The 24,784-nt window shown below is 45.4% G+C and overlaps 2 gene segments (V, D, J or C); both read right to left on the bottom strand.

The window, feature by feature from the left end:
• The window catches only part of LOC136407738 (immunoglobulin heavy constant mu-like), a 318,310-nt gene extending 294,007 nt beyond the window's left edge, over positions 1-24,303 (bottom strand). The window contains 2 exon segments of the C gene segment in view: positions 23,832-24,142; positions 24,243-24,303. Of these exon segments, the coding sequence occupies positions 23,832-24,142; positions 24,243-24,288 (357 nt within the window).
• On the bottom strand, positions 19,010-19,509 carry LOC136375788 (immunoglobulin heavy variable 1-8-like). The segment is given in 2 exon segments: positions 19,010-19,338; positions 19,425-19,509. Coding segments are annotated over 2 exon segments (375 nt in total).
• Positions 24,304-24,784: the final 481 nt, after the last annotated feature.

Below are 24,784 nucleotides of genomic sequence, written 5' to 3'. Positions count from 1 at the left end.
AGTAGCCCCACCCCAGGGAGCAGGTTATGTTAGTTTGCTGAGCACTAAAAAACATCTATTATGAGAGCTCATATTGGAGTCACCACCACGATAAGTTACAACTATTCACTGTCACTCTCCAGTATCCGTGTCACACACCCAGACAAATAAATGAACGAGTGTGGATGAGGTAGGAATCACCTGGAGTTTTGGATGCTTTGGTTGTGGCAAGAGTCTCCAAATTCTGTATTTTATTTTGATGTCTTCAGGCAGTTTTAATTATTTCATTTTTCACTTTCTAACATAATATCCTCACTCCTCAGGTCAGGGAAACCATGCAATTACAGTCCTCAGTTTGCAGTATGTTCTTTGAGGATCAGTTACATCATCCATAAGTGGGGAGTACCCACAGGATGGTTCAAGGACTCTCTATGACCTTGTGGGAAGGAATGAGGGAAACTGACTGGAGCACCTGAACTTCAGAAGCCCCTGTTTTGAGCACAGTAACATCTGAGATCTGAAATTAACATCAGTTTAGAGACAATTAACAATCCTTGAAACCAGGATGTTTGCCTGTTTCTCAATGCACTGTGTATCTGGAAGGGTCACAGTCCTCTGAGGAAGGCTGAGGATGTGCAATACCACGTGAGTTAATGGTGTGGTATCATCATCACTGAGAGAACTGATCTCCTTTTCATTATAATGCTTCTGTCCTGCAAACTAGCTAAACGTATGAAATTGATTGAAGGACCTTGAGTCTTCATGATAGTTATTCAAGTGACATTTTTTTTTTTTTGGCCTAGAACTCCTCCATGTAGACCTGTTAAGTAAATATTTAGTTGACCTTATAGCTATTAATTTTCTAGAAACTTCATGACAGAAGACTGCATGTCCAGGTTTCTATGACCAGATTGTTCAGATTGCTCTTTGGACTCACTGTCACAAGGATACCATGCCCACCACGTCTTTGGTGTTATGATTTGTCATTTGGGATTTTCCCTGGAAGTGACACCCCAGCCAACAAGGGTCTCAGCTTTAAGATCTTGGTTTACAATATTATTCATAAGTGAAATAAAACAGGAGTCTTCAGAGAGCAGACACCATTAGGGCTGGAGAGGAAACATTTAAATGGTCCTGGAACATCTTGTACTGAGGGAAGGTGAGGAGGTGACAGAGAACACACAGGACATTTTAAAGGGACTCTGAGCCCTCAGGGTAAAGCTGCCCATGCACAGAAAACTTTCAACAGTTTCAAATACAGGTTAATAACAGTGTTGGATTTAAATCACATATAAAATAAATGTGTGTTCCAGACTGGGAAGCTCAGTAGGTTAGAGCATCTCCCTGAAGCACAGAGGTGGCTGGTTTGATCCCAGGTCAGTGCACATTGAAGAAGAGCTCTATGTTGTTCTTTTACTCTCTTTCTTCCTCTCTCCCTAAAATAAAAAATAAAAATATTAAATATTAAATGCAGTGTGTGATCCCTTAGCAAAAAAATCATTCAGTAAATAATACAGATTAATTCAATACACAAATCTCACGTAAGGGATGATTTCCAATAACAGCATGGTGTAACAGCATAAGGTTATAAATGTCCTTTCACTTCTAAATCATTCTTGCTGTGCTAATAATTAAATAGAACAAAAATTAACATGAGAAAATGTAACAATTGACTTCCTATGTACATGCCAGCGTGCCATAAGACTATGAGACCCACGGATGGGGCAGCTGAGGCTTCTCAGCCACCTGCAGCCAGGAGAGGAGGTGGGGTGTGGTGTGGACTCTGTAGGGCAGGGAGACAACTCACATGGGATGGAAGTTCAGGTGTGTGGTAGATAAATGTCTAGTGGGAAATCTTTAACAAAGGGGCATGGAGGGGACTTGAACAAATGGGATGTTGTGTCCATGACACCCCCTTGTCCTCAGGCTGACACTCATCTCACAGTGAGGTAAACATGGTGTCTGTGGGGCTGGGCTTTCCCTGGAACCTGGTTCTCATTTCCTGTGGGGAGGCCTTGTTCTGTGAGCTGTGATGGAACCAGCACAGAGATGAGAACACACATGTGCACACAAAACACACATTACACAAACAGTCACAATCTTATGTGCAAACAACTGTGCATGTGCACACATATTTGCACATACTCACACTCACACAGTTTGCAGTTCACAGGAATGTAGTCTGCCTCCAGGTTTCTGAGGGGCACTGAGGCCCTGATCCTGAGGGTTCTGTGATGGCTGGACACTGACCCTCAGGAAGGTCTAGATTCTTTCTCCTGGGACCTGTGTGTGTTCTCCAATGGGACAGAATTTGCAGAGGAGATTATGTTAGGGATGGTGGACTTGAAGTTATTTACATGGGAGACTATACTCAATTATGTGGTCGGGACATCACTGTATTCACAAGTGTTCTTTTAAAAGGGAAGCTAACAAAAATTGTAATAAAAATACTGTGATTGTTGAAACAAGATATTCGGGTGGGTTTCCACCTCCACCCAAGTGAATGAGGGTCAAGAAGACAGCGTGTGATGAGGACAGAGATTTGTGGGGTGGAGGTCCTGGTAGAGGGTCCTAATCACTGTGGCACCAGGTGTTCCTGTGACAGGGCAGGGCCCATCTGGGGACAGTTGGACATGGAGGGCACAGAGACACTGGTAGAATTCAGTCAGTTTGCACCAGCTCAACAGAAACAATACTTAATTTTTTGTTGAGTTTGGTGAGCCAGTTGTTAAAATGACACTTGTAATCAGGGTTCTCTCTAAGCTGAGTGCCTGGGCAGTTCCCCAATATGGAAATCACATATTTACATTTTTTACTCTTTTTAATTTTATAACTTACTGTTTATGGAATGAATCGGTGAACTGTTATTTTTATTTTTTTATTTAGAAAGGTAAATTTAACCAGGTGACATAGGTCAATAAGAGTACATAGGTTTCAGGTAAACATCTCTGTAGCATTTGAACAGTGGATTACATTGTATATCTATCACCCAAAGTAAAATCATGTTCTGTCACCTTACATTTGTTCCTCTTCACAGCATTCACCCCTCCCCTTCCTCTGACACATATCCCCCTTCCCTGGGAACCAAGCAGTTTTATCCATGTCCATGAGTCTCAGTTTTATATGCCACCCATGTGTGAAATCAAACAATTCTTTGCTTTGTACGATTTATTTATTTCACTCAGTATATTATTCTCAAAGTTCATCTATGTTGCTTTTATTTAGACCATTAAATTTAAGAGGGTGACATTGGTCAGAATATATAGATTTAGAGAAAACATCTCCACATCATTTGGACAGTTGATTATGCTGTATTCTCATCACCCAAAATCAAATCATCATCACCCCATATGTTACTATTTATTCCCCTCTCCCTACCCCCTTCCCTCCCTCTCCTTCCTTCCCCTCCCTGTGATAACCTCTGCACTCTTATTTATGTCCATGAGTCTCAATTGTGTGCCCCACCTATGTATGGAGTCATAGAGTTTTTACCTTTTCCTGATTTACCTATTTCATTCAGTATAATGTTATCAAGGTCTACACATGTTATTGTAAATGATACTATGTCATCATTTCTTATGGCTGAATAGTATTCCATTGTATATATGTACCACACCTTCTTTATCTAATCCTCTATTGAGGGGCACCCTAGTTGTTTCCATGTCTTGGCCACTGTGAATAATGTTGTGATAAACATAGTGGTGCATGTGTTTTATCATACTAGTGTTTTAAAGTTCTTGAAGTGGATACCCAATAGAGGGATTGCTGGGTCATATGGCAGTTCTATTCTTAATTTTTTGAGGAACCACCATACTTTCTTTGATAATGTTGCAGTAATTTATATTCCCACCAGCAGTGCATGAGGGTTCCTTTTTCTCCACAGCCTCTCCACCACTTGTTATTACATGGCTTATGGATAATAGCCCATCTAACAGGAGTGCAGGGATATCTCATTGTAGATTTGATTTTCAATTCTTGTATAGCTAGTGGAGATAAGCATCTTTTCATATATCCATTAGCCATTTGTATGTCCTGTTGGGAGAACTGTCTGTGCAGAAGAACTGTCTGCATAGCCAAAGAAACTGACAAATAGGCAGCCAACTAAATGGATAATGACATTGGCAAGAAACAGCTGCAATAAGAGGTTAATATGCAAAATATATGAACAACTCACAAAAGCATAGCAGCAAATAAACAAGCAATTTTTACTCTTTTTTTAACATTCATCTGCACAACAACTATTCTAAGAGTCCATAGTAATGTTCATTACACCCACAGGTAAAGAAAAATGGTAACTGAGGATGCAAATCAAGAAGCAATGTAAAAATATCATAAATTACAGTTTTTTTTAATTGGGGATTATTCAATAGTTTCATTAATATACTAAAACTCTTTCTTATAAGAATCTAGTTTTGTGTATGCTGTTTATGGTTCTTATTTAAGTGTTAAATGCATGAAATGATTAACTACCTTATGGTATATCATTTAATATTCTTGAAACTGACATTAGGCCAGAGATGAGTTGTTAAATTATTTCCATCCCACCACTAAAAGCCTCAGCTCAGCGCACAGCTATCAAGACAGTGCTGGCGTCTCTGTTTGAGGGAAATGTTTCCAAACCACAGGAAAGACAAGAGCACTGAAGGTGGTCTACTTGTTGGGAAAGGAATTTAGAAAATACAGAAAATTTGTTAAGGAGAGGTTGGAGATAACTGCTGAGATGTCATCTACAAACAGGCAATGAGACACCCTCGTTTGTTGTCTGCACTGAGAATACGAGAATTTAGAACCACAAAGAAGAAGGAAGACGTGCCCCTGGATACAGCTGGGAGCTCTGAGAGGAAACCCTGCTCCCACAGGAAGCCCCTTCCTTCCCCACCTCCCTCTGCACCTGCTCCTGGGGCTGGTCTCGGGCTCCGTGGGTCCGGAGCGCCCCCTAGTGTCCTGAGAACCCCCTGCAGCCCGGCCTCCCGTCCCCGCAGGGAGGTTTGTGTCTGGGCTCACACTGACTTCCCCTCGCTGTGTCTCTCGCACAGTAATACACGACCGTGTCCTCGGCTCTCAGGTTGTTCATTTGCAGATACAGCGTGTTCTTGCCGTTGTCTCTTGAGATGGTGAATCGGCCCTTCACGGAGTCTGCGTAGTATGTATTACCACTACTAGTAATTCGTGAGACCCACTCCAGCCCCTTCCCTGGAGCCTGGCGGACCCAGTTCATGTAGTAGTAATTGAATGTGAACCCGGAGGCTGCACAAGAGAGTCTCAGAGACCCCCCAGGCTGCACCAGGCCTCCCCCTGACTCAACCAGCTGCTCATCACAGTGGACACCTGCAAACACAAAAATGTCCTGGTTAGGAAAATGTCACATGTTCATTGATTCTCACAGTCATATTCACTCACATACTCAGTATCTTGATTTTCATAAATTACCTCTTAAAAAAGCGATAAGGAAAACCCAGCTGAGTCCCAACTCCATGGTGAGTGGTCTCTGTTCAGTCCTGAGCAGGGAATGGGAACATCTGTGAATCTCCGGCTGCTCTTCTGACTAAAAGTTTCAGGGATGGACTGATTTTCATGAGTAGAGAGGTCATATTTGCATGTCCTCCTACTATATAGGAAACTGGGTTGGAGACCTACTGACAGGGCTGTTCCTCAACACAGGTTAGAGTCTTGGGGCTTTTTGGTTGCTGTGAGAGCATATCAATAATTATATAATGAGTCAAAGGTGGTCATATTCATGTATCCACATTGGCCCAGCATCTGGCCCTGTTGTCCTCCTAACTGTTTCCTACAGGTTTCTGGAAGCAACTCCAGGATATAAGGGTTTCTGCAGCATGAGGTTATGAGAGCATGAATGAACGTCTGCATTTTAGTGTTACCTGCCCTTCAGGACTGCAAAAATTACATACCTGGGAAGAGACTAGAGGCTGTAAATATTTTCAGAGTGGAGCATATGTATACAGCAATAGTAATTGATTTGATGCTGAATACGTACGGCTTCCTGAACTTTAAATAAACAAAGGAGACTGAATGTTGAGAAACTGCATCTCATCACTGGGATCAGAGATGCTGAGATGTTAGAGAGATTCATGGAGCTGGTGGAGAGGCTCTGCATTTACAACAACTAGAAGATCATTTACAGAGGATGTCTTTGCATTGACAGTAATGAAAACCCTTAAGCAAGTAATTTCGCAGAATAATTAGTGAAATAAAAACAAATCATGATTTCTTTGGTCAGTAAGGGTGGCTATGATTCTCTAAATCTGCTTGGATCCTGTGAAATTTATAGGCAAAGGATGTTGCCATATTTGATTAATTTATTGGTTATGGGATCCAAAAATTTCCTAGGAAAACCTGAGTGGATCCTAATAGGATAAGTGTTTATATTAGAGGGAGGAAGGATGAAATTATCCTCAAAGAGAAGAAAAGAGCGATGAGACCACTGATGACAGTTGACCAATTCCTGGCCAGAGAGATGGAGGAAGAGGCCATGGGATGAGGAATGCAGTTCTAGAATCTGGAAAAGACAGAGACAGACACCCTGTGTGACAGAGTTCAGGCTGCAGTAACAAAGTGCCATGAAGTGAGAAAGTGATAAACAGCAAACATTTATGACCCAAAGTCCTGGAAGGTCAATGTACATGATCAAGGGGCACATGGTGCCTTCCAGTGAGGAACCTCTTCCTGGTTCATGTCAGACAACTTCTTGCTGGGTCCTCACAAGATGGAAGGGACCAGCTTGTTCCTGGGGTCATTTAGAAAGTCACAAATCTCTTCTGCTGGGATTATTATGAGCTAAGTCCCTCCCAAAGCTCCACATCTTGATACAATTATCTTTGAGAACAGAAGGTCTGAACATATAAAATTGGGGAACACGTGTATTCACAGCACAGCACTCCCCGAGAGCCTCTGGAGAAAGGGTGGTCCTGCCACCACATGATCTCAGTCCAGTGAAGGGGATTTCATGCTGTGACCTCCAGACTGCTGGAGTGAATTTGGGTAGATAGAGGCCCCAAGTGCCTGGGAATTTGATGAGATGTCACAGGCTCATAATGCAGCATGGATTTGAGTGGCACATTACAAAGGCTGTTTTTCAGAGACAACATGGCCCTAGTCCCCTGTGAACATGCTCCCGGGGCAGCAGTCTTGTACATGTGAGTCATGAGTGCCTCTGCTGCCCAGATGCTGACCATCAAGGAAGGGTCCTGACTGGACTCAAAGACCAGTGACGTCTTGGATCTCTAGTCCAGTATTGCAAGCTGTGCCCTAACTTCAGAATGTTTCCTCAGGGACATTGTAGGATTTAACCGCTATGGAAATAGTTAATTGGCATAAATAAACCCCAATGCATTTGCAGAGACCTCAAGCAAGGGATTTATAAAGCCACCAGGGTCCCCTTTCCTGGATCTGCCAGTCAAAGCAAGACTACTGAGTCACTGTCACTTCCTGAGTTTGTCCAGACCTGTCCCCTCTGGCCAAGGCCACTCACTCTCAGCAGGTCCTAATATCTGAAGGACGGGGTGAGAGAGACTTCAGTGGGTGGGCACCTGTCCTTCCACACCTGATGACATACCTAGGGCAGTGCTCCACCAAGAATGCTGGAGACTGCGGTGCTGGAGAATGACTCAGCACAGGGATGCTTGTGTCTGTACCACCCGTGTCCTTTCCCAAAGCCGCAAACCCTAGACTCTCACAGACACAGTTTCCAGTGTGCAGAGACTTCACCTACTGCCAGGGTACTGAGGAGCAGTTGATGACATAATCCTGAGGCTACAGGGATGGCTGGACATGGACCCTCAGGAATATCTACAATAGATTATTATTACTGGGACCTGTGTGTTTTCTCTAGTATGACAGCATTTGAACATGTGATTAAGTTAAGATTTATTGAATTTAATGTGTTGATAGGGGAGATTATCTTGAATTACCTGGTTGGGACAACACTATAATCACAAGTGTCTTATTCCAAAGGAATGTAAGAAAAATCACACTAAAAATGTTGTCATTTATACAAGATGTGTGTTTGGATTTCTACCTCCAGCCAAGTGAATCAACATGAAGAAGTCAGCGTGTGGTGGGAAGGACAGAGACCTGTGTTAGCAGGTCCTGGGTGAGGATCCTAATCATTGTGGGGCCAGGTGAGCCTGTGAGAAGGAAGGGCCCCTGGGGGACAGGTGGGCACGGAGGGGACAAAGAGCCTGAGCTCAGCACTGAGGTGTCTGGACTGTTTTGACGTTTTTGTTTCAGGAAACTCTTTCCCAACCACAGGGAAGATGAGAGCACTGATGAAGTTCTCATTGTAGAGAAATAAAGTTAGAAAATAGAGTAAATTGGTGGAGACTTTTAAGATAACTACTGACATGTCTTCTGCAGACAGGCAACGTTAAAGCCTTGTTTGTTGTCTGCAGTGCGAATATGAGAAACTAGATCCACAGAGAACAAGGAAGAAGTGCCCCTGGATGCAGCTGAGAGCTTTGAGAGGAAACCCTGCTCCCACAGGAAGCCCCTTCCTTCCCCACCTCCCTCTGCACCTGCTCCTGGGGCTGGTCTCGGGCTCCGTGGGTCCGGAGCGCCCCCTGGTGTCCTGAGCGCCCCCTGCAGCCCGGCCCTCCCGTCCCCGCAGGGAGGTTTGTGTCTGGGCTCACACTGACTTCCCCTCGCTGTGACTTGCACAGTAATACGTGGCCGTGTCCTTGACTCTCAGGCTGCTAAGCTCCATGTAGGCTGTGCTCGTGGACGTGTCTGCAATTATAGTGACTCTGCCTTTGAACTTTTCCGCATAATTTGTGTCATCATAGTTAGGGTAAATCGACCCCATCCATTCCTGCCCCTTCCCTGGAGCCTGGCGGACTCAGTTCATCCAGTTGTCACTGAAGGTGAATTCGGAGGCTGCAGAGAGTCTCAGAGACCCCCCAGGATACACCAAGCCTCCCCCAGAATCCACCAGCTGCACCTCACACTGAAAAACTGCAAACACAAAGAAGTTTTGGTCAGGAAAGTCACACGTCTATGGTTTCTCTCCGTAATGCTCAATCACGTGCTAAATATCTCTTGTTCTCTATCAATTAGCTCTTAAAATATGGACAAAAAAACCCCCAGAAGAGTCCAGTCTTCATGGTGAGTGGTCTGTTTTCAACTCAATACAAGGAATGGGCACACTTGAGAATCCCGTGCTGGTATACTGACCCAGAAGGTTGGTCCTGGGCTGGTTTTATAAGCAGAGGAGACATATTTGCATGTCGTCCTATTATATAGGGTGTTCAGTGTTGGAGAGCTACGCACCACGTGCACGAGGTTCACTATCACAGGATCTAAAGTCTGTGGTGTATCTGTTTCCAGCTGTGATGAAGGTAGCACTCTGCACTTGATCTGGTTCAGGGGAGCAGCAGTGCCAGTAGGAGGAGTACAGGCTCAGATGGAGAGCTCACTGTTCCTGCAGGAGGACACTTGAACAGTCCCAGACCTGTGTAATATTCAGTTTTTAGTTATTGAAATATTATGACAGACATTGACCTGCACTGAAAAATGACTTATTTGTTTGCAGACCATACATTTGCTTTCATATGTGTTTTAAGACAACCAAGTTCAACCAAATTTTCTAACAACAATATCTAAATCCTGTTTGGGCCTCAAGGCAGCTCTTCACTCCTCCCAGGAGAGGGGCACAGGGAGCATGTGCCCAGCGGCTGCTCTCTGAAACCCGTCCCCTGGCTCCTGCAGGGTCCTGTGACTAGCCCGCAATGACCAGTCCACTGCTGAGAGACTGGGGGTCTTCTGATGGACAACTGTGGTTGGGGACTCCCTGCTGGCCTGGCTGGACCTTCCTTCTACTGTGGGCAGTTCAGGAATGCTCATTCTACATTGCCTCCCTCTCCCTCCACTCAGGGTGTGACTTGCACTGGGGATGGATGGCTTCTCCAGTCCCTCCTGCCACTTAGTGTGTGTCGTCACAAACATGGTGGGACCTTGTTTTCCAAAGACAAATTAAACATTCATATCAACATAGTCCAATTATGATGCTGATTCTCATTACAACCAGACTGTCCCAACCATTTGAAAAATGAGTTAATAATATGAACATGCTTCTTAAGACAAATATGTTGTATAAAATAATCAAGGCGATAGTCAGATCCACATGGAAACAGGGCTAGGCCACCGTCACTTGTATTCAGTCAACACTAATCTAGTTGTGGATATAAATTTATTTTACAATTTGAATTAAATCTGTCGTCCATGTTATCAAAGCCAGAAGTTTATCCTAAATATCCTGGTGGGGCTGATTCACACAGGACAGGACTGGGTGGAATCGAGGAGGACAGCAGCTTCAGCTCCTCCCGAGACTTCGAGCCTGGCCTTCCTGATGGATGTTTCAATGGACCTTGGACTTTCCCAGCCAAACCCCATCAATGGTGCCCCAGAGCTTAAACCAGACACAAAGATTACATCACCCGGGCTCCCCAGAAATGCAGGATAAAGGGGTGACTCAGGAAGAGTTTGAGCAGCACAAGGTCTCTCTACTTCAGTTTCCATTTTCACCAAACAAGCTCATCCCCTTTGCTACTGATAGTCACTTGTTGTTCCTAATGTGTCCTCACGAGGACAGCAGGGGAGAGCCGTGCAGGGTGGGGGAGAGTCCCTCCAGCCTTTCCCAGGTTCTGCAGGTCACACACCTGAGCTTCAGGTAACGTCACTGATCCATGACTCTTAGACTACAGAATACAGATCCTGTATTTGAGAGAGAAAAAATGCAAGTGGAAAGGCAAGGGAAAGAACTAAAGACAAAGAAGAGGAATTAAGGACACGTCCGGGCAGTGAGATCACACACTATTTGTCAGGAGAAGAGTCAGATATGAAATCAAATGTAGTTCAAACACTGACACTGTCTGGCCTCTATCTTGGCTTTGACATCATTTAAAAATATTACACTACTCAGGGGATCACAAGAGTTCTCCTCAAGTCTGGGCCACACCAAATAAGGCAGTGGTCACCCAGCCCCCACCACACCAACAACCATCCTGTGAACACAGAGTGGGATGAGCTGGAGCAGCAGGAGCAGAGAGATGTCTGCAGGGAGGACAGACGGTGCAGACTGCAGGCCCAGGAGGAACACAGACAAGGGATCACAGGAAGGACTGATCTCTGGAGACAACAGCAGAAACCAACATCTACTATGGTCTCCATGGCAACAAAAGCCTCCAGAAGCAGCCTTGACTGACTCACAGGGAAACCCACAGTGGTGGTCTAGCAGGAAGTACAGGCAGATCATGGACCAGCAGTGCTAATTAAGTATAAGCGTGAAGTAATGACACATGAACAACACAGGGTGTCTGTACCCTGTCCTTTCCAGTAATTCTAGATGCACCACCCACTGTGAGGAAAAGCCAAGAGCTAGAACTAATGGACCGACTTTCAAATGGCCTTCATTGATGGGCGTACAACACAACCAACAGTGGAAACACTATAGAAATGTGCACCTGAAACCTGTGTACTCTGATTGACCAATGTCACCTCATTACATTTAATTTCTAAATAAAACTAAAGAAACATATGACACTCATGTAAGACACAAGGGCTGGGATCAACAAACACTGGATTTAAAACAATTCTGATCACTCCGTGACAAGTTTAAAGGAAGAGGCAAGCAGATGTCAGGGTCACAAAGGTGACTGACTGCACCTGCGTGAAGGAAACAAAAAGAAAGAGTCCATCGGAAATGGACACAGTGACAACAAGAGCACAGACAGAAATGAACAGAATATCACTCAGCCGTAAAAAGGAGAAAATCCCACCAAAGCCTAAAATACATTGAATTCTGTGAAATAAAGCCATCACCGGGAGGCAAATACTGTATAGTTCCATTTATGATATGAATTTAAATTATATTTCATTAGCAGCAAAGTATGAGCTGCTGAAACCTGGACATAGGGAAGGGCGATTGCAGGGGACGTGGAGCAGTGGAGTGCCGGCTGCCCGGGGTCCTGCGCGCTCACAGGAGAGAACCAAAGATGGAGGCACCTGGAGGAGACAGGTGCTGTCAGGAGAGGTGTCAGACCCTGACTGAGGACACGGTCCATCCCTGGAGCCTGGGTGCGTTTACTTCAGTGTGTGGAGCCGTCCATCCCTCAGGGCCCTGCTGAAAGTGAGGGAAGGTGCCCCCTTCAGGGCGTGGAATTTTCCACCTGGGAGTGAGCAAGTAAGGGAGGAAGCCCAGCCACACCACTGTGGTCCTCTGGTGGCTGCGTGAGCACCCAGGACATCCAGTTTGTCATCTCTGAGACCGGCTTCATTCACTGATAATCACTGATATCAACCCCTGTTGCTGCTGTATCTATTGATTGTTTTTTTTTATCTAAACAACAAGCCATTGATGAATTTCCCCTGTTTTTTTTTTTTTTTTTAATTTGCAAACGAGAAGATTATTGGCTGTTTGTAGCTGTGATCAAAAATAAAATTTTATAAATATTGGCATCTATTTCTGTATGACAATAAAGATTCATTCTTCCAGAGCAAACACTTCTAGTGGGACCGTAGAAATACCTGTTATATTTAATTTCCAAGGAAATTGTGATTCACTTTGTTAGGAAAGAATAGCAGCACGTGTAGAGACTTGGTGATGGAGAGGTTCTTAGTCACTGCTGATCTGTCATCTGCAAGGAAACAATCTTACCTTCTTGTTTGTTGTGTTCAGTGAGAATATGAGAAACCAGAGCCACAGAGAAGAAGGAAGAAGTGCCCCTGGATGCAGCTGAGAGCTTTGAGAGGAAACCTTGCTCCCACAGGAAGCCCCTTCCTTCCCCACCTCCCTCTGCACCTGCTCCTGGGGCTGGTCTCGGGCTCCGTGGGTCCGGAGCGCCCCCTGGTGTCCTGAGCGCCCCCTGCAGCCCGGCCCTCTCGTCCCCGCAGGGAGGTTTGTGTCTGGGCTCACACTGACTTTACCTCGCTGTGCCTCCCGCACAATAATACACGGCCGTGTCCTCGGTTCTCAGGCTGCTCATTTGCAGATACAGCGTGCTCTTGTCATTGTCTCTGGAGATGGTGAATCGGCCCTTCACGGAGTCTGCGTAGTTTGTACTACCATCAGGATTAATGCGTGAGACCCACTTTAGTCCCTTCCCGAAAGCCTGGAGGACCCAGTGCATGCCGTAGTCACTGAAGGTGAATCCGGAGGCTGCACAGGAGAGTCTCAGAGACCCCCCAGGCTGCACCAAGGCTCCCCCAGACTCCACCAGCTTCACCTCACACTGGACACCTGCAAAGAAAAAGATGCCCTGGTCAGGAAACTGTCACATGTTCATTGATTCTCTTAGTCACACTCACTCACATAGTCAGCATCTTGTTCTCCATAAATTACCTTTTAAAATAGCAACAAGGAAAGCACAGAAGACCCTAAACTCCATGGTGAGTGGTGTCTATACTGTCCTGTCCAGTGTACGGGCACTTCAGGGATTCCCAGGCTGGGCTCCTGTCCCAGAGCTGCAGGGTCAGGGCTGGACTGGTTTTCATGAGCAGAGGGGGCCCTATTTGCATGTCCTCCTACTATATGTGCAGCTCTGGGTTGAATATCTGCAGAAAGGGTAGTGCCTCAATGCAGGTGTTTGAGTCTTGGGGCTATTTGGTGGCCATGAGAACATGTTGATAACTATATAAACAATCATAGGGGGATCATATTCATGTATCCACATATGGTAAGATTAAGCCCAGCATCTGGGCTTGTGCTTCACCTCACTGACCCCTGCAGCTTCTCTGAAACATCTCCAAGGCATATCAGGATCTTCACGATAAGGTTATGAGAGCATGAATAAATGTCTGTATTGTAGTGTTGCCTACACTGTTACACTACACTCTTGTAGTGTGGTGTAGCTGGAGACAGTTACATCATGGGGAACACACCACAGGCTGAAGCCTTTCTGCGAGTGGACTCTGTGTACACAGTCATATTGATGCCCTTGATGATGAGTACTTCTTGCTTCCTGAACTTTACATAGACAAAAAAGACAGAGTTTTGAGATGATTTTTCATTACTGGGATTAGAGATCCTGAGAAGTTAGAGAGTTTCGTGGAGCTGGTGAGAGGCTCTGCATTTCCTAAAATAAAAGCCATTTATAGAGGACGTCTCTACATAGACAGCCATAAAAATTCTTAAACAAGTGCTATCACAAAATAATTAGTGAAATAAATGGAAATCATGATCCCTACAGCCAGTGAGGGTGGCTCTGGTTGTCTTAATCTGCTTGGGAACTGTGAATATTATATGAAAAGGGATGTTACCATATTTGATTAGTTTATAGATTATGTGATCCAAAGTTTTCCCAGGAAAACCTGAGTGTGTCCTAATATGATAAATGTTTATATTAGAGGAAAGAAGAATGAGCTTAGCCTCCATGAGAAGAAAAATGGGATGAGACCATTGAGGTCAGGTGACTAGTTTCTGGTGGTGAGTTAAAAAAAAGAGGCCATGGGCCCTGGCCTATTGGCTCAGTGATAGAGCGTCGGCCTGACGTGCAGAAGTCCCGGTTCGATTCCCGGCCAGGGCACACAGGAGAAGCGCCCATCTGCTTCCCCACCCCTCCCCCTCTCCTTCCTCTCTGTCTCTCTCTTCCCCTCCTGCAGCCAAGGCTCCATTGGAGCAAAGATGGCCCAGGCGCTGAGAGTGGCTCTGTGGCCTCTGCCTCAGGTGCTAGAATGGCTCTGGATGCAACAGAGCGACGCCCCGGATGGGCAGAGCATCACCCCCTGGTGGTCCTGCCGGGTGGATCCCAGTCGGGCGTATGTGGGAGTCTGTCAGACTGTCTCCCCGTTTCCAGCTTCAGAAAAATACAAAAATAATTTTTTAAAAAAAGAGGCATGGGACATTTCTAGAATCTGGAAAAGACAGAGAGACTCCCTTGTGTGAGAAAGTTAAGGCTGCTATACTAAAATGCCATGCATTGGAAAACTGATAAACAACAAACATTTATGACCCATAGTTCCAGAAGCTGGAAGTGCATGATATGGGGACCACATGTTGACTTCCCATGAGAAACCTCTTCCTGGTTCATGTCAGACAGCTTCTTACTGGGTCGTCACTAGGTGGAAAGGACCAGCCAGCTCTCTGAGGGTCATTTAGAAAGTCACAAATTGCTTATGCAAGCATCTTTTCTTTCTTTTTTTTTTAAAGAGACAGAGAGAGAGAGTCAGAGAGAGGGATATACAGGGACAGACAGACAGGAACGGAGAGAGATGAGAAGCATCAATCATTGGTTTTTCGTTGCGCATTGCGACACCTTAGTTGTTCATTGATTGCTTTCTCATATGTGCCTTGACCACGAGCCTTCAGCAGACCAAATAACCCCTTGCTCGAGCCAGGGACCTTGGGTCCAAGCTGGTGAGTTTTTGCTCAAACCAGATGAGCCCACGCTCAAGCTGGCGACCTCGGGGTCTCGCACCTGGGTCCTCGCATCCCAGTCCGACGCTTTATCCATTGCACCACCACCTGGTCAGGCTATGTGGGCATCTTATGACCTAAGTCCCTCTGTAAGATCCACTTCCTGATACAATCCTCTTTGAGGAGGACAATTTGAACATATAATATTGGAGCAACACGTGTATTCACACCACAGCACTCCCATGGATCCTCAGAGAAAGGGTGGTCCTGCCATCACATGATCTCAGTCCAGTGATGGGGATGTCATGCTGTGACCTCCAGACTGCTGGAGTGCATGTGGCTAGATAGAGGCCCCAAGTGCCTGGGAGCTTGATGAGATGTCACAGGCACATAATGCAGCATGGATTACAGCCACACATTATAAAGTCTGTCCCTCAGAGGAAACCCCTCCCCAGCTCCCTCTGCACCTGCTCCTGGGGAAGCTGCCCTGTGCTCATGGGACCTGAGTGTCTCTGCTGCCCAGATGCTGACCAACAGGGGAGGGTCCTGACTGGACTCACTGGGCAATGACCTCTCAGGATCTCTGCTACAGCACTGAAGGTGCACCCTGACTTCACACTGCTCCCTCAGGGACATTGAAGGCTTTAACAACTATGGACATGAATGGGCATCAGTAATACCAATGACTGTGGAGAGAGACCTCAAGAAAGGACTTTATGAAAACACCAGGAGGCCCCTTTCCTGGAGCTGCCAGATGCTCTGACATTAAGTTCAGACAACTGAGTCTCTGTCACCCTCTGAGTTTGTCCAGACCTCTACTCTCAGGTCGAGGCCACCGACTCTTCAGCAGAAGCTAATCTCTGCAGGGTGGGGTGAGAGGAAGTGCAGAGTTTAGACACTTGTCCTCCAAGACCTGATGCCCCACCAGGGGCCGTGCTCCACAAAGAATGCTGATGACTGTGGTGCTGAAGAATGACTCAGCACAGGGACCCTTGTGTCTGTACCACCCATGTCTCCTCCCAGAGCTGCCAAACCCCACACTTTCCTCACACAACTCCAGCTGGCTCAGCCCTCCCTTTGCAGGAGCTGTGGTAAGTGACCAGGAATGAGATTTTGTGTGTTGTTCCCTTGAGTTTGTATCCGTGTCTCTGTGGATTCTTTCTTTCTTTCTTTCTTTCTTTCTTTCTTTCTTTCTTTCTTTCTTTCTTTCTTTCTTTCTTTCTTTCTTTCTTTCTTTCTTTCTTTCTTTCTTTTTCTTTCTTTTTTATCCTGTATTTTTCTGACAGAAAGACACACTGCTATGTTCACAGCTGAATGCTGTGTGGACACCTCTTCTCAGCTTTGGTCCTCCTGGCTGGAGAACCTGGTATGGGATTATGGCCCCACAGCACTCAGGGGAAAACTCCCCTGCAGGTGAGGCAGCTCTGTTAGAACTTAGCTGTCACTAGTGGGTGCTGGGCCAGCCTTTTTCACATCTCTGCCCTTCCGACCAGACTCCATGTGGATTCTTCTGTGAGTCCTTGGTTATAAGACTCCTCCTGTCTTTAGTCTTGAGCTGGTTATTCAGGATGATTGTTCTTAAATTTAGTTGTAACTCTATTTGGTCCTGTTAGGAGGTGAGTGTAACATCCACCTACTCTGCCACCATCTTGGATCAGTCTGGAGGTTTCTTTTTATATTCTAGATATAGTTCTTTGGTGTTTTTAAATTTTGAAGCCTGGCCAGGTTGCTCAGTTTGTTAGAGCATTGTCTCAATACACTAAGGTTCTGGGTTCAACCCCTGGTCACCACATATATAACAATATTTGTTTCTCTCTCTCTTCTTATTCCTATGTCTCTAAAATAAAGAAACAAAAAAGATTTTCTTAGTTTGCTGTATTTTCTTCTACTCTGTGGTTTTTCCTTCATTTTCTTCATTGTCTTTAGGCTAAAAAAAGTTTTTGATTTCCATATATTCTAATTTGTAATTTTATTTTTTTATGAATCTTGATTTTCAAACAAGTTTTTCATTTGCACAATTATTGCAAGTTGTTTGCAAGTAATATCATGGTTTGTAATTGATCTCTAAAGCTTTTTATGTCTTTTTTTTTTGTCTTTGATGGACGGAACTGCTCACTCATTGGTCTCTGCTAACCCTGTTTTTCTTTCCTTGTGTGTTTTTTAATATGTGGTATCCAGTGATGTCTGTTAATGTACAGTTTATAAAAAATATGAACGATTTGGTTTTCATGATCAAATAGAACTTGAGATGTGCGAATTGACTTGCTGTTTTGTTTGTGACAACTGCTGGTCAGATCTAATACATGTGTTTCTAGGGTCAAACATAGCATTTCTTTTCCAGGTTTAAGCATGTTATTATCAGAGATGCTCATAGGCTCGCTGGGGGCACAATCAGGTCCTGCAACAAGATTCATCAGTCACAGCTCCCATGTGAAATCCCTGAGAATTCATTTGTACACGGCCACTGTCAGACACTCCATGGTGAGAGTGCTGTCCACCCGTGTGGTCATTTCATAAATTATTCTCCCCCAGCACCTGACACTCTATTTTTTCTTCTTTACAGGTGAGAAGATGATGTCCCGAATCTTAAAATTCTGTAAGCTTTTCTTATCTACAAATGTTCTCTAACATGTAATATGAACTTTTGTCTTTTCCACTGGTTGGAGAGAGAAGAGAAGGAAGAGAGAGAGAAAGAGAGAGAGAGAGAGAGAGAGAAAGCGAGAAGCATCACCTCATTGTTCCAGCAATTTTTCCATTTAGTTGTCCACTCACTGGTGGCTTTTCATGTGTGCCCTGACTGGGGGTCCAACGTGTGACCTTAGTTCACTGGAACTATACCCTATCTACTGAGCTACCAGGCCAGTGCCTGACATTCAATCTTTAAACAAAGAAGGACTTAGTGTTTATTTGTATTCATTCACTTGGAGGGACAGAGGCCCAGAAAACAGTGATATCTTGTGGATGACACTTCTCTCTTACGTATCTGACCTTTTCATGTTGAATGGTTGTATAACAAAATTCAGAATATCACCTATCTGCCCAATAACTGGACCATGTGTCTTTTAAAGAGTAGAGAAAGAAAGAAGAGTTCCTTAGACTGTGGGATAAGAGTGGGACCCCCAGAGGCTGACAGGAAATAACATCTCCCCACACTTCTGGTTCAGCAGCATGAGGGTTCAGCTGAGGGTCTAATACTTGTCACCATCCCTCCAAATATGTGTGAACAACAGACTTTTCTAACTCAGCAACTTTTGAAGAAAGTGCAGAATCAGGAACCCAGAGTGGTTCCCTGAGGGGAACTGTGACATGAAGAGAAAACCAGCCTGACCTGTGGTGGCTCAGTGGGTCAAGAGTTGACCTGGAACACTGAGTTGGCCAGTTCAAAACCCTGGGCTTGCCCAGTCAAGGCACATACGGGAGTTGGTTCTTCTCTCTCTCTCTCTCTCTCTCTCTCTCTCTCTTTCTCTCTCTCTCTCTTCTCTAAAAAGAATAAATAAATAAAAATAGTTAAAGACCAGTTATTTAAAAGAAAAAAAAAGAGGAAACCAATCAGGAAAGCAGACCTTAATCTGTAACTGCACCTGCTTCTGAAGGTAATTGTGTTCACAGACCGACAGCGTCCCCTGGTGGTGGCGGCCCCTCCTGCAGGGGGGTTTGTGTCTGGGCTCACACTGACTTTCCCTCGCTGTGTCTCGCACAGTAATACACGGCCGTGTCCTCGTCTCTCAGGCTGCTCAGCTCCATGAAGGCTGTGCTCGTGGACTTGTCTGCAGTCATGGTGACTCTGCCCTTGAACTTCTGTGCGTAGCCTGTGTTACCATTACCAGGGTAAACCCACCCCATCCACTCCAGCCCTTGTCCAGGAGCCTGATGCACCCAGTGTATATCGTAGCTGGTGAAGGTGTATCCAGAAGCCTTGCAGGAGACCTTCACTGAGGCCCCAGGCTTCCTCAGCTCAGCCCCAGACTGCACCAGCTGCACCTCGGAGTGGACACCTGTGGAGAGGAGACAGGAGTGTGTGGAATTCCCCATTGACTAGTCCTTGGTCCCCCATCATCCCAGGGACTGCAGAGCCCCTTACCTGCAGCCACTGCCACCAGGAGGAAGGCTCTCCAGCTCCAGTCCATGGTGAGGGGCTGAGCTGTCAGGATTTGTCTTGAAGAGGGTGTGGCTGTGGGGGATGCTCTCAGGACACAGACACATTCATATTTAACTACTCACCTTATTTGCATATTTATGAGGCAGAGTATTTTATAGCTGAATACGTGACCCCACTTGAGAGAAGACAGTGAACATAAGGACCATGCTCAGTGCAAGTCTGAGGGTCCAAGTCCTAATCCTTGTTGGGAAAACATGTGTCTCCTCCCAGGTCCCTGAGCCCTATGCAGATGGAGCTCCTCCCACTGAGGAAGAATCCTCACAGGTCATACTCTTCACTATGAACCCACTTTGAGTGACACTGAGACCACCTGGACCTGTTCTGGGCTGTGATTCCTGAGTTTCACATTCCTGTATCTGAATTTCTCATAAATGCTGCATCTAGTGACTTAAGAAAACCATCCTTGTCCCCAGATCCTTACTCCTCAGACATCCAAGAGCCTTGATAATCTCTCATGAATGTGGTTCTATGTTCTATCAACTTACAGACACGTTCCTGATAAAGTATAATATTTATGGAAAAATCAACAATCTCTGATTACATATATATTTTAATGAACGATTTAGGCCCTGAGAGGTTATCTTTCTAAAGCTTTGTCTGGACCTGCTCCTTGGACAGTAACTTTGTCATGTGGGTCCTGAGCACCCCCTGCTGCCCAGTGTGAGCCAAGCAGGGGAGGGTCCTGACTGAACTCACAGGGCACTGACCTCTCAAAAAGAATCTCCAGTTGGGTTTTGATGGCTGTGTCCTGACTTCAAAATGTACCCTCAGGGACACCATATGCTTTTGACCCTTCTAGACATCGTGAACTGACCTTACTAAGCTTTAATGTCTGTGCAAGGAGACCCCAAGCAAGATCTTTATGTGGCCACCAGCAGCCTCAGCCCTGGAGCTGTCAGATGCCCTGACATAGTGGACACTCCTTTAAACCAGTTGAAGTGTTTGGGAATGCTGGGGCCACTTAGGTCCCTATTTTCTGGTTAGAGGTCCATCAAAGTCATCCCTGCATGTGGCTGAAATCTTACTTTGCTTCTAACATTCAGTAAAATCACACACAGTGAAGATTTCATCACAATGAGCTCCAGATCTGCCTTCCTGTACGTGGCACACGGGCGGTGCCCTCACATGGTCTCTAGGCCTGGGAGTGACTTACTTTGGAAAGTCTGTCAACTGCACCCATAACACAAACACAGTTTTAGAAGAGCGAGCTTTCTGTTTCCCTTCCTGTAGGTTCTGTAAACCCACATTCCATGTAGAAGGGATCATAGTCATATAGAGTTACATGTTACTTACTTAGAGATCATAGAGACCCCCAAAGCTCCCACAGTACCAGAGGTGGGTTGGGTCATCTTTTTACACTTACTTCCCTGTAACAGGAAGTCCCCTGGAGAACCCACCCCTGCAGGAGGGTCACACCTCAGGATTGGGAGGAAGAGGAGGTGGCACCATTGTCAGTTGACTCAGGGGAGGATGCTCTCCAAGCATCCTAGTGGCCACAGCAGGTGTGGAGACACCAGGAAGTGGCCTGGGGACAGCGCCAGTCAGAGCACAGCCGGGAACTGAGCAGTCTAGCTGATGGGGCAGATGTAGACTGAACTGGACTGAGCCATGGCACAGCATTTGTGGACACTGGCCTTTCTCCTGGGTCTGATGAAGACCAGGCAGGACTTCCTTCCTGGCAGGACAAATGGAGATGAGACACTGGGACCCTGGGGGCAGCCTTCTTTCTCATCCCCATGAACTCTTACCACCATGGTGCCACCTCCCTTATGTATCTCTTTTGGAATGCTCTCTTGAGACACCATGAAAGATCACCATTCTTTCCAGCATCATCTGCACTGCTCTCATTTCAGTTTCTATCCTCTAGACACAGATGAAAGTCAGTTAAAAATCTTGGGGACATAGAAAAACCTCAGTTATGACTATGTATGTTTAGGTGAAGATGTTGGTAAGGATTGTGGAGTAATATCATTTAGGTTATAGAAAATTAATTATGGAAAATCTTTCCAGCAACCACTAATACAGAATGAAAGATGTAAATAAAATCATTATTGATATGAAAACATTGTTTTTGTTGTCCATTGATTGCAGAATGAATAACTCATACAAAGAAGATCCTATTACAGGAGCTGAAGGATCTAATTTTACAGAAATAAGTCAGGCATTGTTGTTAAAACTTAGATTCACGAGCAGAATCTGTATACGTGGACGGGTGATGCTGTCCTAGTCAGAGGGCGGGGGCGGGAGCATGTAGGGACTTTGCTGGTTCACAACAGTTAACTTGAAGAACCATTTCTTCCTTCTAACAATCTCATTTCAGGTCTGCATGTGACCCTTGGAGGGTTATCACTGTGTGCACACATGACGGGTGTTCACTGGAAGTGGAAGACGATTCACAGGGATGTATCAATGTGCAAAGTGGAAAAAGGAACTCTGTATATGTGAGTTGATTTAACACAGTGAGTGAATTATGTCCATCTGAGGTGACACACATCTGGAATTGTCATCTCACTACGTTGTGATTGTCCTCATTGTTTAAGCAGGTTAATCTATCTTTTTTCCTGAAGTAGACACAGATAACATCTGAGGTCATTTATACAAGAAAGCTGTAGCTTGAAAACTAATCCAAGTTCCAGGTGACAGGAGGTAAAAGTAGACCTTTCAAACAAAAATAAATCAAGCTTTCAGACATCCTATAACTCCCTTGTCATAAAGACCTCCCTCTTGCTCTTATGAGCAATCCCCCTCTCCCTAAAGTACACATCCGTCATCTCCCTGTGATACAGAAACCGGAAGAGCCATGCATTGAGAGATGTTGGGCCAACACTGGCCTCTGCCCTACTGCATTCAAAGATGGAAAAGTAGTGAAAACAATTAATATTTATACCCACTCCTGTCACAAACAAATTAAAGTTGCCTTTACAGATTATGTTTTAATCTGGCTTTTGATTTTCAAGCAGTAACTTATATGTATTAGATTGAACATCAGAGAAAACTGGTTGTCAACCTCATTGCAAGGAATCTTAACACAATAGTAAAACTCCATGATTTCCATCTTTGGGTTTAGATTTACAACCAGGGATTCTTACAAAATTTAATTCAATGGGAAGGTTACTCCAATTGGGCTCATTAAAGTGTCATCCCTCATAGATCCTTGAAAAGCTTTTCATCTCTAGAAGCAAAAGCCAACTCAAGACCTTCCATGAAAGCTGAAGTCCTGGCTCAGGGGACAGATTCCAAGTAAAGTGTTGAACCAGCTCCCTATCTAAACTATCATGATTATCGTCATCATCTTCTTCATTTCCTTACTCATAATCATTCTCCTTCAGTTTTTCTATGAATATGCTTGTAATCCCCCTATAATGACCCGTTACCTATTGATTTGCTCATTCTTGCTCAATTTTATGCACTAGGTATTCAGAATGCCGTTTATTTTAAGTTTGATTGCAGAGACTTGAAGGCTCATTGCTGCTTCTGCTACATCTGCCCCACCCTGGAGTCTGACAGGGAAGTGTGGTCTCCTCATCACTCATCACTGGGAGACGGAAGTCACATGAGACCCTGAAAACAGCACCCGTGCTCCTTCCCCACCACCTTGACAAAATAAAAGCCCTGAGCCAGTCTCCCTTCCTGGTTCTATAAGGGAACCTCTACTTGCTGATGGTCTTTTATTGTTCTTCTCACAGATTTCTCACTCGATATGTGATAAACATTTCATGTCCCCTTAGTGTGTTTGTTTGCTGTCAGCCTACACACGCATATGAAGCTGTCCTGTGTCTCTATCCTGCTGCGTTGAGTGCACTGATCTCCAAGCTCTGAGCTTGATGTTAAGTCAATGACCACATCCAGGGGTCTTTCTTCTGTAAGTTTGGTTTCATTCTTCCCAGGTTTCCAGTATCCAGAAGCACTTGTGCTGCTGCTGACTGGCTGGGACACTGAGCTCTCAGGAGCTGCGCTGCACTGTGAGTCCAGCAGAGTCTCAGGTGAGAGTCAGCTGATGTCGGTCAGAGGATCTGATGACGAATTGGGATTTGGGAACAAGAGAAGCTGAAGAGACTCTCTGACTTTGCCTCTGAAGGAAAGATGTCTGTCTTTACAGCTGACTTTTCTAACCCAGAGATTCAGAGGGAAGTGCAGAATCAGGAAACCAGAGGGTTCCCTGAGGAGAACTGTGACATGAGGAGGAAACCACACAGGAAACCAGCTCTTCCCCTCCAACTGCACCTGCTCCTGATGGTCCTTGTGTTCAGAGACCCAGAGCGCCCCCTGGTGGTGGCGGCCCCTCCTGCAGGGAGGTTTGTGTCTGGGCTCACACTGACTTCCCCTCACTGTGCCTTTCGCACAATAATACACGGCCGTGTCCTCGGCTCTCAGGCTGTTCATTTGCAGATATAGAGTGTTCTTGGCGTTTTCTCTGGAGATGGTGAATCGGCCCTTCACGGAGTCTGCGTAGGTTGTACTACCATCATTGCCATTAATGTATGAGACCCACTCTAGGCCCTTTTCGGGAGCCTGGCGGACCCAGACCATCCAATAGTTACTAAAGGTGAACCCTGAGGCTGCACAGGAGAGTCTCAGAAACCCCCCAGGCTGCACCAAACCTCCTCCAGACTCCAGCAGCTGCACCTCACACTGGACACCTGCAAACACAGAATCGTTCTGGTCAGGACTGTCATACTTCCATTGTTTTTCTCAGTCACACACACTTACATACTTAGTGTCTTGTTTTTCATAAATTACCTCTGAAAACAGCAACAAGAATAACCCAGATGAGCCTAAACTTCATGGTGAGTGGTCTGTGTTCAGTACTAAGCAGGGAGTCGACACAAATGGAAATCACGTGCCTGGCTTCTGACTCAAAGGTTCATGGCTTGTCTGGTTTTCATAAGCAGAAGGGGCCTTATTTGCATATCGTCCTACTCTATAGTGAGCTCTGGGATAGAGCCCTACAGAGGGCAGTGCCTCAGTGCTCCTGTGAGCATCCTCTGAAGTGCAGTGGTCATGACAACATTTCAAATGAAGAATCATATATAGGTTTGTGGCATGACGAATAGACCACTCTGGTAAGAGTGAACGCTGCATCTGGGCCTTTGCTTCTCCCCAGGAGTCCCCATTGCTCCCCTGAAAGAACTCCAAGGCAGAGTGGGACCTGTCCCTTGAGGTTACAGATACCCCTGTATGTAATGAGAGAATGAACTAACATCTCAATTTTAGTGTTATCTACACGTCAGGGCTGAAGACATGTACACACCTGGGAAGAGACCACACACAGCATATCTTGT

The sequence above is a fragment of the Saccopteryx leptura genome, chromosome 6 (genome assembly GCF_036850995.1).
Source record: "Saccopteryx leptura isolate mSacLep1 chromosome 6, mSacLep1_pri_phased_curated, whole genome shotgun sequence".
Lineage (NCBI taxonomy): Eukaryota > Metazoa > Chordata > Mammalia > Chiroptera > Emballonuridae > Saccopteryx > Saccopteryx leptura.
The sequence above is the reverse complement of the archived record's forward strand: the minus strand, read 5'-3'. Positions and strand labels throughout refer to the sequence as shown.